Source organism: Phymastichus coffea, unplaced genomic scaffold (genome assembly GCF_024137745.1).
Source record: "Phymastichus coffea isolate CEN01 unplaced genomic scaffold, Cenicafe_Pcof_1.1 PCOF00086, whole genome shotgun sequence".
NCBI classification, from domain to species: Eukaryota; Metazoa; Arthropoda; class Insecta; order Hymenoptera; family Eulophidae; genus Phymastichus; species Phymastichus coffea.
This window is the reverse complement of record NW_026706897.1, coordinates 1,082,694-1,105,913: the sequence shown is the minus strand read 5'-3', so window position 1 is coordinate 1,105,913 and position 23,220 is coordinate 1,082,694. Positions and strand designations below refer to the sequence as shown.

The window sequence follows — 23,220 nt, the reverse complement described above, 5'->3', positions numbered from 1 at the left end:
TCCTTGTTTATTTACAATCTGTCTAATATATTAAAATAATAAATGTTAATGTTATTGCTATATGAAATATGAACATACATGACGTTAGGCAGAAAAGTAATTATTTGTTTAGAGTATGCATGTAATAAATAGATTAGGATTTATTATACATAAAAAGATATGATTTAAATTATGAACATATTTATGAAATAAAATTTTATATATAAAATTACGTCGGGTAAGATGTAATATATTGTATTAGCACGGTTTAGTCGTCAACTGTGATCGATGCTAAGTCAAAATTCAAAATATCCTACGTATTTCCATGAAATAATGTTTTAGTTTTATTAATAAAATGTTTACATTTTAAGCTATTTCTTCCATCTTCGAATTACAAGATTGCAGCATCCGCAGTGTTTCGTTTAGTGTAAATATTACTAATTCTAATTTCAGTCCATCAGTTATTATTAATAATGAATTATTAAGTGGGATGTAAATTTAATTTGGAACATACATTCAATATTTGATTTGAAACTAATTGCCTTGAAAAATAAAATTCAATGAGGACACAAAAATTAACTAAACAATAATTTGAGATCTATAGATTTAATATAAATATTAACTTAGTAGAAACAAGCATGATGCTAATTTGAATTTTGAGGCCAGGGTCGACTATGTTTGCCAATGACGTCATAAGTGAACATACCTTATGAAATAAAGTGCATAGCTCGACGTTAGTGCGCTTGCGCAGCGAATCTATGCACAATATTTTCTGTCTCTGTCACATATCCATATCACAAATCGGATTTCCACTAGTGTCGTCGTCTGGAAAATTGTTGCCTCTCTATGTTAGAGACCGACGAAAGAGAGAAAGAAAGTGAAAAGAGAAAAATCAAGGCATCGTAGCGCGCGTGCGTTATTTAGCGTTCAATGTAAACGACGCCTGTAAAAAAAGAAAGAAAGTAAAGCCACAGTAATCTATACGTCAGTGCTGTAACACGCTGTGACGATGGATTTTTGGTTGTGAGGAACGTTGAATGTGTGAGGAGCGGCGCCGAGGGAAAAATGATGAGGTTGTTATTTATGTTATATATATATATATATATATATATATATATATATATATATATATATATATATATATATATATATATATGCTATATGTGCTTAGCGTTTGTACTGTTGGAGCTCCGTATTGCGAGAAAAAAAGTGCAGACGAATATTGTGTTGATATGTGTGTATATATGCTGTGAGAAAAATATGTGCGGTGAAAAATATCGTGAGTTTTTTTATTATGTACGCGGTGCTACTTAGCAACAGAGTCTAACTTGAACGTTTATTGATAACAAATAGTAAACAGGGCTTTTCGACTCTATCTTAGGATTCATCCGATGAGATTGAAACAAATTTATAGTAGAGTTTGCATGATCTTATTTGCGCAGAAGCGAGCTTGAATCTATGTACTTGATGCTTGAAAAATAAGTTTGAAAAGTATTCAGATTCTTCTCGAGCTGGCAGATAGTAACTGATGTTGCTTTTATTTATCTTGGCCTTTATAAAATCAAACTACACGTGCACGAATAGTTGAAAAAAGTCCTCAAATTAGTTTATGCTACAAAAAACGGTGCCCTTGTCCTATATTACTCATGAGATGTCTATTTTTATCATCACTTTCTGTTATTTTGATTTTATTGTTAATTGCCGTATATTTTGATTTCTTCTTATCTGTCGAAATATATAATGATAAAATCAATAATATTTCAGAATTTTGATTCATGATAACTAAGAAAACCGATTTACCTGTAGTGTCAGTGTGAAAGAGGCTTAATTACGTAGGTAATGCTGTTTTCGAAAAAAAAACATTAAGGAATTCATTGTTGTTAAATAATTTTCAAACAAAACAGTTTGTTTTTTGTATTAATTTCTATGATAATTATAGAAAACACTTTACTCAACAACGTCATTTGTACTTATGGTTTATGAATAAATATAAATTATTCAATAAGTTATGTTGTTAAGAGCTTGTAAATGTGCAATGTTTAAATTTTTTATTATTCGTTTCGTAACTTTGTTGGACTTTGATCAAGATCACTCGCTCAATAAAAAAGTCTTGATAATAAGTAAGTTAAGAATACTGCAATATCCACAAAAACTAAGTTTTTCAATTCCAATCGGTCTTTGGTCATTCTACTTTTTACACATTGCCATTGCACACGTAATATTTTGTAGCAGTGTTATTAGGAATAATATTGAGAAAATGAGTTACGAAAGATGTAATTACGAAAGTACTTAAAATAAAAAAAGAAGTTGATACTATTTTTCGAAACACTAATTTCTCCATTTCTGCTATTATTTCTACGATTTCAAAGGAAAAAAGCACTGAAGTCAAGTTATTGAAGTGATTAACGTAAAACCGTTTCCCATTCGTAGAGGCAGCAGTACACCGACGGCGGCGGCGATGGGGAAAGGGCCAATGAGTATTCGATAGAAAAAGAAAAAAAAATTATTCATCACGATGCAACAAGAAGGTACGCCGAAGTTTCTCAAGTTCCACCAGGGCAGCGTTCGAGGTGTTGCATTCAGTCCACGGGTACGTTCAAAACAGTGATATCACAAGCATGTATGTCCTCCGGCGTTGCACGTACTGTCCGCATTCGCCTTGCTGATAATGTGCAGTTGCACGAGAATTTTATCGTCTCTCTCTTTTTTTTCAAACGCAAAAGTACTCACATTGTCGGAATGGTTTCACATATTGTAGTCTGTAATTAGATTGAGTGTAGTCATTAAATCTCACTTAGAGTTTTATACGGGTTTAAAGGAAATAATTGAGGAATGAATGAGAAGAATGGATGTTCACGCATAGGCTTATAACAATCACAAAATTTGTAGCGACTCTTATTTATTAAAAAATTTAAAGAAGAAAAGAAATGAAAAAGAAGCATAAAAAACTCCGGTCTCAAGGGGAGGGGGGAAACCTCAAAATAATACTTTAAAAAAATTACAATTAAATCAACGTCGCCAAACACAAAGTTATACAAATACAAAACCTTATATATATATATATATATAACAAAGAATTACAGTGATGGTGTCTCACTTAAAAATTAGCCCAAGAGCCCTCTTACCGTTTGGTGACGATGGGTTTGTCCGGGTTGTGGGAGGCGAGCGCTAGACCGCGCGAACCCAGTACACCAACGTCTCGATCACGGGTTCAGCCCTTGCACTGGGTTGACTCCGGAAAGTTACCTAGCTGTAACTAGCGTACGTGACCGCCTCAGGGTGATCTTGCAACCGCTGTAAGAAGCCGAAGGAGGCAACACCCTATGGGGTCGTCACTTTGAGGCCCCGTCCAAAATCACCGGTAATGGGCACGGTCGCTTCCAGAATCACGCACGAGACACGCACGCAAGCAAGATAACAAATAAAGACAGAAGCTCGACAAACGCAAAAGAAAGGCTCATGAGCAAAAAGCTCTTGACAATTCACGCTAATCGGCGCTCAGTCTAGTCAAAAACTGACTCATATTTTCGGCCCAAAGTGTCAATCGTCTCTCCCCGTCACTCGTCTCGCTCCCCCTCCCTTCCTCTCTTACGACACGAACACTCAGTTTGCGAAACGTTACTCGTATTATGAAGTCGTTTATAAATTTTAATGTTAAAAAATCAACGTCGCACGTAAGAATTAACAGTAACCTTTCTTCTAGCTTATTTATTTTAATAACCTTTCCTCTATCTAACATTTTTTCGAGCTTATAAATACAACTTTTAATATATACAATTGTTTTTAATAACCTTTCCTCTATCTAACATTTTTTCGAGCTTATAAATACAACTTTTAATATATACAATTGTTATATCCGGATTTTCAGATATCGATTTTATTTGCGTTCGATAAAGGGGAGACAAATTTTTATAACAACCGTCGGTGTAATAAATTATGATTAATAATGAACTTTCAATATTGATACACTGTAGAAGCTAAAGAAAGAAAAAAAGATAAATTTATAATAAACCTGATATAATAACAGACGTTAGCTCTCATTACTTTAACGTGATCTTGACGCATTGAAAACAGCTCCTGCGGGACACAGCGAGCTGGACAGCTGCTCTTATCTCATGAGTTGGTAGGTGGTCGAAGCTGTGCTGGTTTCACATTGAGTGCACTTACGACTGCGCAACATAAGCATAGTTGTGCATGAATACGCTACACACGATAGTCACGCACTTACTATTCGTTGAAGGATAGTTGGAAAGTTTGCTTCGTTCACTGTTAAAATTGGTTTGGTTTAATCGTGGCATTTATTTAGAGTTCGGTAGTTATCAAGTGGCAGTATTAAATTATTAATAAAAAAATAGGGAAAATAAGTCAGACGTTGGTGATTGATTTGAAACAATTATTAATCAGAACTACATGTGATTGCGGAAGGTCGAGATAACTAGGTAATTTATGCATCCCGGAGTTTTTGCCAGGTATAAGAAAAAAATCACTGCTCGTCCCGCTGCCTATTCCCCGCAAAGAAGGCCCAGGGCACATTACTCGTAGACGCGATAATATTGTTACCGGCCAATGAATTAATTGCCCCACCCTCGTCTTGATGCCACGTCAGAGTAAAAGAGCAGATACGATGACAGTTAGTACAACCGGAAGTCAGAGAGTGCACGTGAAGTAGGAATAACTCGTTAGTAAGGACGAGACAGAGAGGTAAGGGAAGAAAAAGATAAAGAGCTCATTTCTCTCCCGCTCGCGCTACTCGCTATGTCAATGCATCTCAAAACTGTGTATCTACAATTTATTCGTTATTTAAGAAATAATAATGAAAGATAAAAAAAGGAGAGAACGAAACTTTAAAAGATTGCTGCCTTGTTTTCGCGCGATTCGCTTATTTACTAAAGTTAATGCGAATCCTATTTCTAACCGGAGAAGCGTACTTATAAAAACAGATTAAAGAGAGAATTTAATTATTACTTCTTAATTAAAAAATGTCTTGTTTAAATTATTGTTTCGTTGAAATCTTAGAGAGCTGGAAATGCGGTTGCGGTGCTCTTTTCAGCTTTTAAAACAGGCAAAATCAGTTCATATTTACTCGTGGGCTGTGAGATCGAATTTACTTTTGCGACGCAAAAGACGCTTTTTGCAAATGCGGCTGATCGCGTCGGTGAGAAAACCGTTTGAGAACTTTCTTAAAGATTAAGTAGAGTCACTCGGTATATGATTAGTTGACGTAACTTAATATTGTCAAAACCTTAGGAGAGAGAACAAATTTAGTAAATTAGCTTTCCATCTGCATATTTCTGTCAGGATGAAACATCAATTCAGTGAAATGATATATTTTAAATATCTAATGATTGAGATAATTTGTGAATTAGACAAATTAATATTTGATTTTTTATTGCAGGATAGATACCTTTTCTGCTCAGGCGGTTATGATGGGAAGGTCAATCTATACTCGGCCTTGCGAATGGAATTACTCAGATGTTACCAGATAACGCCAATGACACAAGTAAAAAATGTTAACGCTGTGCGGTTTACCTCGGATGGATCCAGAGTACTTAAAAATTATCTTAAAATTAAACCTAAAATTTCTGATAATTGATCAAATTACACTATGAAAATTCGCAGGTACTAGCAGCAACAAATACACGAAGACTAGTCGTAGTAGACGTGGAACGAGGCGAGCAGTTGCTATCTTACGATAACTGCGCTTTCGGAGGTAGAGATAGAACTGGCTTGGCAACTGACCCTTCAGGACCAAATTTAGCTGTCTCCGTAGCTGTGAATGGTAAAGGTCTGACCCTCGTCGACCTACGGATGCCACTGCCCTTAGATTTTGTTTACGATGTGAATAGATTTTTGTACCACGACACGGAAAATTAGTTTGATGGAAAACTTTCTTTCATCGACATTAATTTTCTTTAAATCATAATGATTTTTGATCCGCGCGTTGGCTTAATTTTTAACAGCAATTCTTAAATATTTTAGTTACATGGATCGATTATTAGGGATATTTGTTTTTTGCCTGCTTCGTGGCCCTGGCAAAATTCTATTTTGACTGGTGGTACTGACGGTACGTGCAAGGTCTCATCACCTGATGGACGTGTACTTTATGCTTTTCAAACAGGACACACTATCAATTCTGTTTGCATAACTCCTGAACCATACTGCCGAAATGCTGAAGATGGATTTTACAGTGAGTCGTTTTTTCAGCATGTAATAGAGTTTGTAAATTCATAGTTCATACGAATAATTAATATAACCGACATTTTTAGGTTTGATTATGTGCGGTGGAGATCTTGTATCGGCCTACGTTCCCGATTCTGGTATCCAGGAGCTTCTGAAAGAGCACAAAGACTGCCCAGTTTGGAAACTGCGCTATACCTCGAACGGCAGTACATTGTACTCTGTTTGTGACGGTGGTATTCTCAGAAGGTACCGACGATATCCTGACAGACACGAATACCTCGGCGAAGTATATCGTCACAAAAGCGATATTCAAGACTTAGATATTTCTCCGTATGATGAATGTATCCTTTTTTACAATTTCACAGTTATCAGGCATCTATTTTATAGAGTAATTTAGGATAATCAATTAAATTTCAATATTAGCGTACAAGATAATAAGACAATATATTTACAAGGAAAGTTTAAAAATATAGGGTAGTCTTTGATAGCCCGTAATGTATAAAAAAAGTGTCATACGTATCATATGCTTTTTATCCCTACATGGACATTAATATAAAATCATTACAATTAAAAAGTCTTCTTTTGCTCGAAACTTAATATGGGATTCATTTAATACAATTTTGAATTAATATAGACGTAAAAACTGAAAGTTTGAATTTAGTACTTACCCAATGAAAAATAATAATTTTTGACGCCAATGTCGTCGATTTCAAAACTTAATTAGAAAAGACATAAACATTGATATTACATGCCCTTAAATATTCGATCTTTATAATCATTTTTGATCTATTATCGTTGAGTTAAAAATCGTTAGTTTTGTACAAGCTATTAAATTAAAACTTTTATCACTTTTAAGAATTATAATAAATAAAATTTAGCTAAAGCTGTGAGAAAAAGTTTGGCTAGATTTTAGTAATTTTTCATGTTTATGCCTATAAATGACGATATAAGATGTATGAGATAGTTTTGAAACTTTTTTTCATACATTGTGGGTTATCTGAGATTATTATTCTAAATTTAAAGAAAATTTGTAATCCGATATCTTGGCATTTTCCTTGTCCGCACGAAAAGCTGTTTATAAATTTTCACATATGATTATCAATAATATATCCGTTAAAGGATTGTATGCAGTCATTTTTAAAACATAAAATTAAAAAAGCAAATAAAAGTAAGTCATTTACTGTATATATTTTAGTGCTTCACAAATACACATAAATTGAATATGTAAATATTTGTAAAATATTCATGTATTCAATTTTCTTCTAAAATATTTTGATTATGTCAATTTATTAATTTATACAAATGTAATACATATAAAAACTCCTTAAGTATACAATACAGACATTGTAACTGCCTCAAAAGACCGAAGCGTGGGAGTCCTGTTACTCGGTCCACCGAACCACGGCTTCACTGAGTACACAGAACTCACTTGATGGAAGGATACTTCACAATTCCGTCCCCATGCACAGAACGCTTTTTATTTAAGCGGTCGAAGATTACAATCGATACGATAAGGTCTTTACGCCAGTTTTTTTGTGGTATAGACAGTGGAGTTAAAGACGCTGTTACTGCTGAAAGTTGGCAGAGACTTATTTATATTTTGTACAAAGTTTAAAAATATTGTTACTGTTATTATTTTACAGAAATGTTTATGAGAAGAAAAAAGAAGTATATTATAAAAAAATATATATGAAGCGAACAGACAGACGTGAGAAATGTATGCGAAAGCAAATTAGTCGTAATGTTGCATGATATTCATGTATCTTTTTCTTTGACAAGAAAGTTTGCTTTTACTGTCAATTATTATTTCTTTAACCAAATATTAATTAACTATTTATTTTTATTAACCTGACTTATAATGTTTTTTTTCTTTTGTTGATGGAAATTCCTTTGATCTCATTTCAAGTTGTTTGAAATAAGGGACGTATTAAAAAATTTAGTTAATTTAAGTTTTCTTTTAATTTTATTCGTCGTTTTGATTAACATGAAGTTCTTGTCTTTTTGCGGTTCTCTGTGATGTTAAGAAACGAGTGTTTCTTGTCGAATAGGCAATATGTAATCACAGTGAGTTATATATAAAGTAATAAACAAAAGATGAAAGAACATTCTGACTTGTGATTGCATCCCTTATGTTTATGTTTCAAAATAAAGATGTTAACTTCAGTATTAAAAAAAAATTGTAAATTATCCAAGAATACTTCCCATGTTTAAAATTGAACTGTAACTATACCACAGCGACACGTATTCTAAGTGTAACAAAAAAAATGTTAATCGTTTGGGCATTAGATAAGATCATATTTGTGCACAAACATTGGGAGTAGCGTATCGCACTCAGTACTAGTTTTCTGTGTTGTCGAACGCGTACAATATAATGTATTATTATCGCCAACAGTTCTAGTTGTGGTTCGCTACCGACGCGGCGCTACACGTACACACACACACGCATATACGTGAAACGGCACTAAAAACGTCGAAACGATCGTTTGCATTGTGTTTTTAGTGCACCGTAGCATCGTGAGCATGTAATGCTTCCAGGTCTCGTTACGAAAGAATAAGAGGGATGTTCTATCCTTGATTTATACATGGTGTTGTATTGAATTTTTCTTTAAATGTCAGATCGTTGGATTAATATGTACCAAAACGAGAAATATTTTTACGCTGGCACAAATTCTTTCGATGGTAAGTGTACATACATATTTAAAAATATAATTATTGCTTACAATATTTAAGCAAATATTTTTTGTAATATTTAAATTGTTTTACTATTTATATTTTCAAAGCATTGACGCCGGTATATGATTCATGGTTATATAGGTCACTCTTTTCATTTTTTTATTTTTCCAATGTCATAAATTACTTAACGTTAATCGTAAAAAAAAAAAAATATTTCAGCAATTCGCCATTACAAAGTGTCATATTAGCAGAATATTTCGCTTTTGACCACAATCGAGGGTTCGCCATGAAGCAATCAATAATCTGAAGAATTTAAAATAGTCGACAAAGTGACAATGAAAAATAATAATTGAATAACATTTTATTTTGAATAAAGAATATTGTTACTAATCCGGACGTTTCTATTTTGGACTGTTTTTTTAATGAATTCAACAAGTTAATCTTCAGTGAATAGTAAAACGTGAATATGAATATACTGAGATGGATATAAGAATCCTTGAACTAAGTTTGAATAAAAAATGCGCGTTGAGTTTCAAAAATAAAGTGAAGTTCTTGAATATTTTACTTTTACGAAAATTATTCAGTTTTACAAGCATATTAATTTAACAATATAATTAGTTTTTTTTAATTGTAAAACAGGTCATTTTGAAATTTCATACAAGGATGAAAATATGAGTAAAAAATAAAAAATTATAAATAGCTCATTACTAGTGACAAACGGAAAGCAAACGCAGCTGTGTCTGTATACTCTGGGCTACTTAATTAGCTTTCTTACTACTAATTAGCATATACGAACGATAAGAACATGAAAAGCGCGTCACTATGTTAAGTGCTATCGCAAAGGGATATCGTACAAGCCTAAAATCGTAGTGTGACAGTTTCATTTTTTTTAGTTGAAATGAACAAACTCATCCTTTTGTTTATAAACTTATTTTCGTTGAGGTTGTGTGTGGTACATGTGCACTCGTACACATACGCTTACCTCATGCGACTATACTTTAGAGTAGTTATTTTTTTTTAATCATTTTTTTTAAACATAAATTGTGTGAATATTACGTTTACTCAATAGTATTTACTAATAATTTTGATATTATTAGAAAAGAATAAGTAGTATCAACAAAATTATATCGATAGTTTGTACTGTAACTTTAATGCTAGTATTATTAACGTAACATAATAATATTTAATCGTCATCGTAAAAAAATGTTACGAAACCAAAAATTCTCCTGGTCGCAGCTGAGTTAAATATTCAATGAATTCAATTAAGGTTAGTCTTTAATAATATAATAATAATGTAATATTATAATTGAAACCGAAAATTGATTTGTGTTAGACTGTTCATTGTCTATACGTAAAGTTTACTGTTTCTAATATTCTAGGTTTATTGTCAGTAGAATATTTTTTATGAGTAAATCATTAAGTGAGCCCATTTGTGTTAATAAAAATGACATTAAAAATATTGATCATTATCATACCTGAAAATATTAAGTGTTCGATAATAATAATATAAATTATTTAATAAGAAAAGTTGTGCATACTTAGGGGAAATCGCAAAATGATAGATAATTCCAGTTTTTAATAAGTACAATCGCAAAATGATAGTTAATTCGAGTTTTCTATGTGTACAAGGAATACTCAAATCTGGAAGAATATTTGACTCGTCATAAATAGTGAATATCATGAAAAATATCCAATTTTAGGTGTTTGGTTGTTGTGCCAGTTTTATTAATGGTTGAACAATTAATCGCAATCCTTGAATTACCTTAATTACAGAAGCGAGAACAAGCGAAAAAAAGTCGAGAAATCATTGCCGATGATGCTTCAACAAAATTATAGCAATGAACTGGCGGGTAATGCCGACAGCTCAGGACGTAGAGTTGAGTTATCGTCTTAAATGCGTGGATGTGGAGAGCGAGCGAGTGTTCGGCGATGTAGTAGTAACTCATCGCACCAGCGCCGCCGAACTCAGCGTGTATCACAAGAAACGTCAGAATCTCATACAGCAAATACTGGAAACACCGGATTTCCTTGAGCTAAACCGCGTCAATCGCAAATTAACAGCGAAAAGAAGAAACACGACTATTATTCAGAGCGGCGTTCACGATGAATTTGCTAACAAGAGGAATGTTTTTAAGATCGCCAGATCTAAGTCGCTCGATTATAATGAGGAAATTGATAACAATCGACTTGTCGATGAAATGCATGAAAGTTCGATGGAATCTGGAGTGGAAAAGAGGAAGAAGGTTAATATCTTTTTAATAGAGTTTTTCATCCAAATCGGAAGGAATATTTTTATTGAATTTCTTCTATTATATTTCGTTTCTTCAGGATAATTTTTTTAAATAATTTACTGACGAAATTGCAACTTATTCAATATTAAATACGTAGTTAATCATAATAAAATAATTTTCTACACAATGTGATTTACTTTTATCATCCAATAAAGATAATCGTTACACGATAAAAAAAATATTTGAGAGAAAGATCAAGGGAAACAAATCCTTTTTATTATACTCTATGGAAATTATGCTGCTTGTAGAAGTGACGACTGTGCAAAATAGGATCGTAGTTAAAATAAAGAAGTTTTTTTGTAGATAAACCTTTTGTAGATAAGCTGTTCTATTTACAATAGCAAACATATATATTACACTTTTTATGTAAAATTTTTGAATACAAATATATGAAAAAAAACTTAAATTAGAAAACTAAAGTAGGAAAAATTTTTCAAACAAAGTTAATGTCAAAAACACACTTCCAACCCACAGTTATATTAATCAACAAATTCTAACAAAACTAATTTCTTTTTATTAAATCCACACAACTCGCAGAGTTACCCACTACCTCTTCCGGAATTAACTGCAACGCAGGAGCCTGTTTCATCGTTAGTAGACCAGTTGCTGGGTAATATCTATGGCGCTGATAACGAATCTACATGTGGCGGTGATTCGTCATGGAAATCATCACATCGAGAGAGACCGCATTTACAAAGGATACGACTACAGCTCAAAAGTAAGTCATCTCTAATGTTTGACTTCCAGACCAGTTCACCAATAAAGTAATAACTTGGAGCTATTATTTATCCTAGGATATATATATTTCTGTTTAGTTATATTTTTTTTAGGAGATTGAATATGGGATTATGCCAAAGTAATATTACACATTGAGTATAGAAATGTATTTCAAATTTAAGATCATTTTGCTAAAATCATATTTTCCATGGTTATAAAAAAAGAGAAAGATGAAGTGTTGAGCAGTTGTATTTGAGGACGAACAATTACGTCAGGCAAAGAGGTGCTAGTATCGTTCATACAAACTGGTCGCGAATAAACCTCATTAAATGCATCGATTGTGAAATTGTTCTGTCAGTACGATTGTGCAATCGATGGATATCGTTTGTACTGTTTTCATCAATACTTTTTGTTATAATTAAATTGAAACCTCTGAATCGTTTGGGTTACATGCTACCGTTATTGGGATTTACCAAGAGAAATTGAATTACAAGAAGGTCAAAGAACTTTTAATTGTATTTTGCTCGAGTACTATAGGTGTTCTGTTAATTTTTTAAATAATTACTAAGTATTCAATTTCAATATAGTCGATAGGTTAAATTTAGTTGACTTTATAAAATTTATTTTGAAACAGTGTATACATATAGAAGCAAAGTTATTCTAGTAATTTAATTAAGGAAAGACAATTGATTATTACAAACTCTTAAATAAAATAAAAATTGAAATAAGCATTAAAAATCATGTTAAACTTTATTAACTTGGTAAAGGTATATTTCTAAGGCAGTACTTGGCAACTAATTTTGTGAAAATATTTGCGAATTCTTTAATACCTTACTTTTTGAACAAATATTGCAAGTGGTTTCAAAGTGCATTGAGTCACGTCAGGTTTATTTAATGTGTATTGAATAACATTCTGTTTTAAAGAGAGCGTTACAACAACTGCCAATAGATAATGAATGAAAAACACTAAATAATCACAAACTCCGTTAGATTACATATAACAGTAAATGAGCTGTTGAGAAAGAAAAGTCAAGCAAGCAAGCTCACTCTTACTCAAATAACGCACCCTAGGCATCAGCGGATTTTTCCTCGATTCAGCGCGCGTCTGTCTATCCCTCAAAGAAGCATCGCGCACCTACCAAGGGGGCCGCAGTGACGACGACAACGACGACAAATTGAAGTGGTGCGCACGAGATAAAGCGAGCGAGCTGCTAGAGAGTCAAGGAGGTCATGTCTACCCGCGACGAGCGTGTATATGTTCTTCATTTTCCTTTTTTTTTCTTTCTTTCTCGCTCGTTTCTTTTTATGTGTGCGTGTGTCTGTCTGTGTCTAATATTGTGTCGATATATGTACATTGACGAACCATTTTATGCGAGCTTTTATTTTCCACAAATGCTTACTTAAAGAAAATAGGATTAATCTTTTCATGCGTTAGTATTCTTTTGTTTTTGCTTGTTTAGCTCGTGGATTATTCTTTTGTTATGTATAAAAAGAAAAAAACTATCTACTTTTTTTAAAAGAATGATTTAAACTAACCAGAAAAAAAACAACAAATATAAATATATGATATAATATATCAAAAACCATAAAAGAATAGAACTATATTATAAAAAGTTAATTGGGAACCTTTTTGTATAATATTTAAGTAAAGTTTATAAAACTAGATGAGCTACTAATTATAATCTTGGGAGCTCTAACAAAACAATTTTAGAAAAGTTTCATTCAAGTCTTTATAGAACGAAGGATCTAAAAATGGGATATGAATAGAATATAATTGGTGAATAACACCATGAAAAAAAAATAAAAATATAGAGGAACGTCAATAACGATTTGTTGTGTGAGCCGAGAGAATTGAATAGATGGCGATGAATGGAGTACACGCGCAGCGTTTGACAGTACAGGGTTACCGATTCATTGAATGATTGTTTCAGAGAATTTCCATTTATCTTGTCTGATCACGTTTGTTATTAACACTGCAAAAAAGTAGAATTTTATTGCGTGAGATTAGATTTCTACATGTACTGATACAAAACTTTTACAATGAGCTTGATTATTGATTACTGTTTGAAGTTATAGTTAATTTGTTGATGATTAATTAATTATACATGAGTTAGTATGACTGCTCTGACAATGTCCTTGGATTTTATAATTACTATTGTTATTATGCTGGCAGTGATTGTTTCCGTCGGAGTGGTTGAAGTGTAGAAATATTACGAAAATGAAGAATTGTATTTTCAATAATTTTCATTGTAGTAAAAAGTAAATGAATCAGAGGATAATCTACTTTTTTAACAAAGCAATGTACGAAATACTATCTGTCGAAGAGCACTTTAAAATGTTATTATCCATCAAGTATATATAAGCTCACATCTTTTCTTTCATATTAATAAATTTCTTTCTTATTAAAAAATGTAAAATCAAAATATAAAACTATATAATGTACGGAATCCAAAGTGTATACACTTATTGCATAAATATGTAACCTATTCTTTTTTTCATTATTATTGTATAAAGCTAAATAACTATGTTACCTGTAGTTAATAAAGCAATGAATTAAAAAAAAAAGCTCACATCATTTCTTTCAACAGGCACAGCCGAGCTACGAGTACTTCAGAATTGCTTACAGGAGTATGTAAACCACACAGGTTGTTTACTACTTCGCCAATTGAGACGCCGAGACTATTTGAAAGCAAGGTACGAGCGCCTCTGCAACGTTGTCACCGCTCATCTGCAGGCGCACAGCAGCAAACGCTGTGAGTACTCATTACTATAAAAGATACAATCAAATTGAAGAATTTATTCACTGCTTGAGCTTGCGCTGAAAATTTTCCAAACGAAATGTTCTCGTAAAAATCCACTGATGCACAAATGCCTCCTCTATTTAGTCGTGCTACTCCCATATACTCCTAGCATCGTGCACAAAATTACGTAAAGGAATTGACGCTAGTTCTGTTTTAAAGTTCAATAAACTGCTATTCGAGCTTGCTGTACTTGTCCGTACTTCTCGTGGAGTTTCTAAAGCAACGAAACGGAAATTGCTTGCGTGGACCCTAATGAATCAAAGCTTTCGAGACAGTTACAAAACTTCTGTCGAACTCAATGTGGTTAATCCCTTTGAAAATAGCAAAAGAGTTATAAAAGATTATAATATAAGGAAGAAAAAATTATTTCAAGCAGTTTTCATACATAACCTTCCTCAATATAGTTTGTATAAATCGCTGAAATTTATCGAACTGCAAAATACGCTTTAATAAGTGTTGTAAAAATTGTTATGAATGAATGTTCAGTGGTATATGAAAGCATATGATGTAACAATTTAAAAAAATATTTAGTTTGTAGTTCATTTTTCCGTTAGCTGTAGTATATTTTTTAAAATCAACGATTACTTATGATTTAAATAATACCATAAGGTTTATAATATTTAAATTTTATTCTTTTCCAAATATATTTAGATCTTTGATTAGATTTCAAGTATTACGTGTTATTTTGAGCTTTCAAAATGATTTGTTACGGAAAGTTGCGTTATATATTTATACTCACTTTCGCGGATTGAAATAAAAAAGAATTTGCTTGAAAGTCTAACTACTTGAAGGCCATAAAGGGAAGTTCGTGCAAGGACCCATTGTAAAGCTTTCCCAACCAGCTTCCGAATATAAGCTATTGTACATTGAAAAATTGGCTTACGTTGAAAAGTTATAACTGTTTGCGCTGAGGGCGGTGATATGGAATATTCGTAATTTATTTCTTCTCGAATCCAAATGTAAAGCAATTTTTTAAATTTTTTCACATATAAAACCATCTACAACATATTTAACATATAACTACCAATAAATTTAACAAGTATTTTCATGCATAATGCCATTCAAATCCAGCTCCAAGTGAACTAGCAGACACCATCCAAAAGTAAATTGAATTAAACCCTCGCAGGCGGAATCCTCGGTAATATTCAATGTGCATGCATAACAAGAAGAGCAGCTTTCTATCAGAGATAATTTGACACGTCTGATAAGATTATTTCTCGCTCATTAACCTTGGCGAGTCTGTCTGCCGTTTGTGCTATTTGCAGGCCAATATAATCGAATCGGACTGGGGGCGCGTATGAGAACTTCAGTTACCGAGAGAGAAATTTTTGGCACGATCGTCTATGCGCACGCGAGTGTTGATCAATAATATACTCGTACAGTGCGCTTGCTCCGAACGATTAGTTTTCCTTATCATCCCGGCAAAACTTGGTTTACGCGTGCTCTGCGTGTCACAGTGTTTCATAAGTTCGATCATTAGTGTATATGAAGTTAAAGGAGGACTTCCTTAATGACGATATCATTAATATAATCACGTTACAATTATTTGTAACTCTGCTAATACTTGGTAGAGTTGAGAGTGAAAAGTTAAGAGATGCATGCTGTTAATTTATAGGAGCGACGCATCGCTATACAAATGTTTTAGAAAGCGTTAAATGCGACTTGTCATCTTCTAAGTGATGTATTCGTAGAAGTGGCATTCGGTGTGATTTATCGCGAATGCTTACATGTATATTTAATGTTTTGAAGAAATTCATGTCTATGGGACGTCGAGTTGTTGCGCGTTTTATATCAATAGATCGTTTATCAAATGAGTCGTTCAACTGTATTTTATCGTTTATGGCGATGTCAACGTCAGAATGTAATATCATTTTGCAAAATGTTTTTTACTAATACTTTTAGAAATACATGAATTTGTTGAAAATCTTTCAAATAAATTTGTGATTATACGACTAATCCATCACGGCATACCTTAAAATGAATCCACTATTTATTGAACGTTCGGCTGACCATAGCAAGTCACTACTACTGATTATAATGAATTGTGGCTATTTCAAATAAACATTACTTCGATCATTATTTGACAATATTGTTAAAATATTTTCTAAACAATATTACTGAGAATTAAGCAAATAAATTAATAAACACACTGATCGAAAATAAATACCATTATCAGGTGGAAATATGAAACGCAAGAAGAATATCGTAGGAGAGATTGTCGCCTCTCGGAAGGAGGATGATACACTCCGCAGAATGATACACGTGGGAGGCATTTTCTACATACATATTTCGTAACACATTTATACGCGTGAGCCAAATTTATTACTTGGGAATTAAAATAGTTGAATTGTGCCGAAAGAGAGATAAAAAATAAATCACAATATTTTGTATTTAATTAGTTTTCATAGCTGTTGACCGTAATTTCAAGATAACTGATGATTTGTTTTGATTTTATTTACTTTTATGAGTCAAGATTATTATCTTTAGCCTAGTGACTGATTATGAAACAGTATTTTGATTTAAAAGAAAACATAAAAATTTGATTTATAATTAAATACTCACGCTATAGAAAAACCTATATCCTAAAAACGTTCTCCGTGTACGCTGTACTCACAACAGAATCATCTAGAGAACAAAATATAGAACATATAGTCTAATATCCTGTACGCAGCTATAAACGAAAAAAATACATACAAGGAGGCGGTGGTGGTCGTTATTCGCGATACAATCTTCTCTCCGCGCCAAATCGTGAGACGTTTTTAGTTTCCCTTTTTCTCCCCTAAACGACCACGGGTCGTACGTTCTCCCCCTCTCTCATTCGACTCCGTCGTGCCGTAAAGACGCGCTGCCGTCTGGCCTTTTCTTCGTCGTGCCGTATGCGAACGTATCTTGAAAAATCTTACATGCGCTTGCGCTTGAATTTTCAATGTCATACGCGACTGATTATACCATGAGATTATCGAAGGTTCCAATTTGTTATTTGTATTCAGAAGTATAGTTGAAAAAGAAATATGAAGTATGTACTTATTAAAAATGTTTTTCCTTTTACAATAGCAGATCGATTATTTGTTTTCGATTCCTAACCTTCCATTCGTTCTTAATAATGAGAACATTTTTAATAAAAAATTAATATTTCTGGTATTATTTTGACAAATCATGAATTTAGTGAAAAACAATATTTTCTATTCCATAGTTGATCCCAAAAATAATAGATTAGAACGTTTTTAAATATTTTTCCAATCCAATCCAATCCAATCACAACCATCGATAAGTAAGTTATAAAACAATGCCACACCATCAAAATCCCCATTAAAACTCCAACGACGCAAATGAATTTCCTTTCTCGTTTATCGCAATCCAAGTATCCAACCCTTAGAACGCTCTCTCTAATATGTGTGTGTATGTGTGCGTGTGTATAACGTAAGCTTACAGTGGCGTCATGGTCGGCTCGCGCGTGCGCACCCGCACAATTCCAGCTGATCATATGCGCAAGCCTGGTGGTGTTAGCTATAAACTTGCACAGTAAGAGACTGGCAAGCCAGTTGTACAGCAGAAGTTTTGGGGCTAACGAGAGAGAGAGAGAGAGAAAGAAGCAAATCGAGAAATGACTTTTTAGTGAATTGTGTGTGATGAGTGTAGTGACGTTTATAATTTTTAACGGTGATGCATCAACGTTTTCGGCGTAGACAACGTCACGTTTACAGAGCAGGTATACACACACAAAAGAGGCTACATACATTTCCCACCTTAAAACCAGCGCCAAGGGTATTGATGCGCTTGCAACGTTGCGGTTTTGGCAGTAAGGTTTTCTTTTCTTTCGTTTTGTAACAAATGTTGATGACCAGTGGACAGTTTTTCCTCCCTCTCTGTCTGTCAGTCATGGACATCTGTTGTAAAAGTATTAAGCATTGAAACGTGTTCGGTGTTATAGCTAGTTGTTGATATTTTGTTATCAGAGATGTGCGGTATTTGATAGTTTTGACTAGAGCTTTCTGCCTGTGTGGAGTTACTTTTTTGGTGAGTCACGCGTAGTATGCGGACGGATTTGGTTAAAGTCCGAGGAACTGGAGATTCTTTCGGCATCCGGCATCGTTTCAAACTGTTTTTTTATGGTTTCCAAATAAAGGTTGTTACGCATTGACGCTTTTGATATATCACTAGAAATTCACACCGAAGATGATGAATAATTTTAAAATTGTTTATAAATATCAAAAAATTGATCAAAATAAAAAATATATCAATTCGAACTTCATCTTTATAGGAAATGGAATTCAACTTATAAATTCGATATCAATGGCGAAAAAACTAAAAACGCTAGATTCTCCTGTAATATTTTTAGACTATCAGTATCATAATATACATATACTTTTCAATTTCCATCAATTGCCATTTATAGCGAAATAGTTCATTCGTTACACAGTTCAACTAGTACATGTTTAAGTGCTGCGCTTTATCTTGGTTTTTTTTAGTTACAGTGCAGTGTTCCAATGTACTTTACCTATACTTCTATACCAGTATATTACCACCTAGGTTGAATGTCTAGACTTGTGTCGAATTTGTTGTACTAGTTGTGAATATTTGTCTCATAACTTTTCTCTCTGACATTGAATGTGTTCCAAAAGTATTCATCTAATAATTTTAGAAAATAAAATGTATCTTTTTAAAAACATTTATTATAGATTATGTAGAAGTCGTATTAATCAGTTTTATTAGCATATTTTTGAGATATACGTTGACAGTAGTAGATTAAATATTGATTAAATTGATTAAATTGATTAGATGGGGTTGGTTAAAAATTTGGAAACTAAAGATTTGAATACCAAGATTTTTAAACGGTATTCGTTTGTTAATTAAGTAAACTATTTTCAAAAATCACATACATTTATTCAAGTTTGATAAATGATATGAGAGAGAGAGAGATAGCGAGAGAGAGAGAGGTTGAAAATAATGAATAATTCTTTTCGTCAGCTTGATAGAACTCAAAGTAGTCTCATTATATTTAACATGCAATTGCACGTTTGGGAAAAATTCCACATCGTGAGATGAAGGGATGAATTTCATATATTACAGTACTACCTCTATGATAATAGTACTCACGAAAAATAGTCAATTTCACGCCGATATAAACAAATCCTGGAATCATTTCTATTTCTTTTGAAATAACATGATCGAAATATTTTCGCTTTTCTTTCGATTTATTGTTCTTTAGATAAGATTATTTTAGGAATAAAACGCGTGGAAACGATATAAGGATAAAGTAACACAAATGGAAACTACGCCGTTATACTTCATCTTATAAGGACGTGTATTCATTCTCTGTCAGGATAGTGTCGGTTAAATAATAATCCCTTTCTGACAAAATCTTGCGCTGTCGTTTGCTCGACTACAGTATTCTTATGCACACTATTTTGAGTAAGAATGATACTAATATCAATCAAATGTTGATTTATCTTGTAGTAAATATAAGATTGGCAGATGTTCTTTACAAAAATATTGTAATATTCAAACTATGTATTAAGTATTGGTTTCAGTTAGATAATTATTCAGAACACTTACGTTCTTTGAACACTGAATGAAAGTCAAAAGAATCGACATCGGGATCTTCCATGAACTTACAAATTCTCATCTTTAATCAGGCCGCGCGTGTTCTAGTATGCGGAAGAATATTGGATAAATATTTTTATATCTACGCTCGTTAAAAAGACTGCTCTTCACAACAGCCAGTAAAAAATTGCGCAAGCTCGCTATAAATAATCGGCTTTGCACTCTGTAGACTGCACCGCGAAGCAAGTGCTAGCAATGTCGTTTATTAAAATCATGCACTAAAGCGATATCTTCGAACGAAGATTTTTACGTTTGCTTAATTTACAAGTTTTGTTCGGGAGCAAAACTAAATATTTCCATCTACGTAGGCTTGTTACTTTTGAATATGCGGAAACAAAAGCATAAGTCCGATAGCTTTTCCGTCTTGAAATTTCTCGGGAGACAGTAGGTGCAAAAAGTACAAGAAGTTTTAATTACGGCTTAACAAGAAGAAACTAAAGAATCAAAAACAGTTGCAAATGAACTTCGAAGCATAGAGTGTTCCATTCAGTTCTTCGCATTCAATTAATGAGATTTGAACAACAAACTTTTAATCACTAGTTCAAAGCTGTTAATTCAAGCAACAGATTAATTCCATGTGTTAACGATTCCATTCCGTTATTGTAAAGTCAAATATTCGAGGTCCGTGAGGATATTTTATGCAAAACGCGAGGGGGCTCGAAGGAAAAGTGGAAAATCTGACTGAAATAGGTAAAAAAAATAAATACCGAAGTGAACGGTCCAGGGTTGACAATGGACTTAAGATTAATATGGTAAATCTACCCAAGTTTTTGAACATATGGCAGTGTCTACTCCCCATAGCCAGGCTGACGAGTTCAATTAGCAGATATAAGACAAAACACTGACGTATATCAATTTTTTTAATTTACCTGGTGATGGCGAGTTTGTAGTTTAGTGCAGGCAAACATATTTCCTGTCAGATCCGGAACACCTGCAAAAGCCAACAAAATGTTCAAAAAAGTAGTTCGCATGTCCGATACAAGTCGTTCTAACTGTACCTGAAAACCTCGGTACAATCGATGCGATCGTTATTCGGTACATCGATGAGATAAAAAAAAGTTAGTTACGGATTTCTCAGGGGGGTGTGATGGATGAAAGTGGATACGAGTGACTGCATCGTCGGTTCATTGCGCCGCTCGGTACGCGCGTCGGCCTAGCCGCGGAGGCTATGCTATTTTCCAGAGGTCTGATGGCCTCTTGGCGACATATCGAAAATCGATATGAGCGAGAGAGAGAGAGAGAGAGAGAGAGAGAGAGAGCGCGCGAGAAAGCTTCCGCCATCCGAAAATACGGTGCACGTGCTTCGATATGCCGGGACGCCCGCGTGAGAGGATATGTTACAAGGAAAAAGAGACTGGAGATAAAAATAGAGAGCTTGACTAATGATTATATACGCGGGTGCTTATAAAGTTTATTTGGTTCGTTTATTCCGATATCGTAATTACCATCCGTTTAAAAATTATCGATTGAAAGTGATACTTGTCATTGACATTATCGTATTGAGATCTCTAGAAATCGACAGTAACATTGACGAGATAATGAGATGATCTGTCGCGTAACAGTGTTATTATTGGCAATGCAGCATTATTAATTTTCCAATTCTCGGTCTACAATTTGTACGTAATCGTTCAACTAATTAACAATGTAACATCAACTTTGTTCATCAAAGTTTTAGTTCGATCCATTACTTTGATAATAAATTCTCGTGAATAAGGAATGTATACATGTATAATAACTTATCTGCGATCGTTAATCCTTCTCGAAAGCAAAATGAATAGTGTAGTTAAGATACTAGACAGTCTCGCTATAATGAATAAAATATGTAACGCTATGAGATCTACTTTTCAATGTCATATCCCCACTTCAGGAATATTACTTATGCAAGAGAACTGGAATTGCGCAGAGAAATCCATTCGATTACTGAGTTGTATGGAATGTTTAAAAAGTGTACAATAAAGTTTAATTTTCATGAGACAGCTATCGGGCGAATCAAGTTAGCAGAGCTAAATGAAATCTAACTCTCGCATTATGGTTTTCATTGAAGTCTGAAACGTAATCTCAATATGCAAAATTGCTGCCGCAGGAGGCTTACATGTTTTAACGAAAAAAAGGTTTGATAACAATACAAAAATAAGCAGAGACTGCACGATATTATTATATTAAATTTTCACTCGTCTAACGGAGGCCGACTTATCAAAAGTAAATCTTATTACCATTAAAAAAAATACACGCAACTGCGGGGTGATCGATAACTCGTGTGTTACAACTTTTGAGCCTGCTCACGTTACACGGAACTTAAACGGTTTTCTTTTGATTTATAAACAATTTAATCTGTATAATACCGTAGATTGACGTGGATTTGGAATATTTATAGAGCTTCATCGTCAAATTAAGTTATTGTGTTACTTTTCCTTGTATCATACGTAGCATAATGGTTAGTCTCCTTGATTTGTATAATAGCAGGATAATTACTTAGTTTATTATGCTAAAGGGGTTTCATAAGCAAGCATCATCATGCAGATAATAGCAGTTTACATCGTTTTCATTAAAACAGATATTTCTCATCTCTTTTCTTGTTGCAGAACGGAATAATCAAAACATGTTTCTTTAATATTATGTGTTTTAGTAGGCTTTCCACCTGTCGTCGTGATTTAGAACTGTTCCAGTGAATATTATGTTTACTAGAATATATCTGTTACAATTTATAAAGGAAAAAATTACAATTTTGCATATTTGCAATTTTCTTAATAAATTATTTTTATGTGGATAGATTATCGTCGAGCATTGTCATTTCCGATGCATAGATATTCAAGTCTATTTATAGTTATTACCGACATTAAACGACTTTGGAAAAATTGCGTAAAACATTACCTCCAAAATAATCATAATTTCAGCACCTATTTATATTTGAGAAGTAGTCAAAGATTCTATCGTACGTATTGATATCGCACATGTTTCCGTGTCCTGAAAAACGT

The 23,220-nt window shown here is 33.2% G+C and overlaps 2 protein-coding genes and 1 long non-coding RNA gene across 7 annotated transcripts in view; 2 read left to right on the top strand and 1 right to left on the bottom strand.

Annotated features, from left to right (window-relative positions):
* The first annotated feature begins 28 nt into the window (after positions 1 to 28).
* Positions 29 to 8,316, top strand: LOC131669018 (uncharacterized). Of its 2 annotated transcripts, none has more exons than XM_058943572.1 (7): positions 29 to 1,052; positions 2,410 to 2,569; positions 5,375 to 5,524; positions 5,599 to 5,758; positions 6,098 to 6,166; positions 6,246 to 6,500; positions 7,501 to 8,316. In XM_058943572.1, the coding sequence occupies exons 2-7, from the start codon at positions 2,495 to 2,497 to the stop codon at positions 7,590 to 7,592; spliced, it is 801 nt and encodes a 266-aa protein (XP_058799555.1). In that variant the 5' UTR covers positions 29 to 1,052; positions 2,410 to 2,494; the 3' UTR covers positions 7,593 to 8,316. The 2 variants fall into 2 exon arrangements, with proteins under 2 accessions (XP_058799555.1, XP_058799554.1); XM_058943571.1 differs by having other exon boundaries at positions 32 to 1,052; positions 5,599 to 5,817; positions 5,959 to 6,166; positions 7,501 to 8,311.
* Positions 1,117 to 3,646, bottom strand: LOC131669019 (uncharacterized). Of its 2 annotated transcripts, XR_009302338.1 has the most exons (4): positions 3,105 to 3,646; positions 2,710 to 2,738; positions 1,780 to 2,641; positions 1,117 to 1,704 (listed from the first exon to the last, which is right to left on the bottom strand). It is a non-coding gene; the product is annotated as an uncharacterized LOC131669019 (long non-coding RNA). The 2 variants fall into 2 exon arrangements; XR_009302337.1 differs by having other exon boundaries at positions 1,117 to 2,641.
* A 506-nt stretch (positions 8,317 to 8,822) lies between the features above and the next one.
* Positions 8,823 to 23,220, top strand: part of LOC131669035 (uncharacterized) — a 34,903-nt gene continuing 20,505 nt past the window's right edge. The window contains exons 1-4 of one of the 3 annotated variants that reach the window (XM_058943599.1): positions 8,823 to 8,838; positions 10,606 to 11,057; positions 11,661 to 11,841; positions 14,429 to 14,593. In XM_058943599.1, the coding sequence (XP_058799582.1) occupies positions 10,671 to 11,057; positions 11,661 to 11,841; positions 14,429 to 14,593 (733 nt within the window). In that variant the 5' untranslated portion in view covers positions 8,823 to 8,838; positions 10,606 to 10,670. Of the gene's footprint in view, positions 8,839 to 10,605; positions 11,058 to 11,660; positions 11,842 to 14,428; positions 14,594 to 18,199; positions 18,351 to 23,220 lie in introns of those variants that run through there. The other 2 variants (XM_058943601.1, XM_058943600.1) reach the window with 2 other exon arrangements.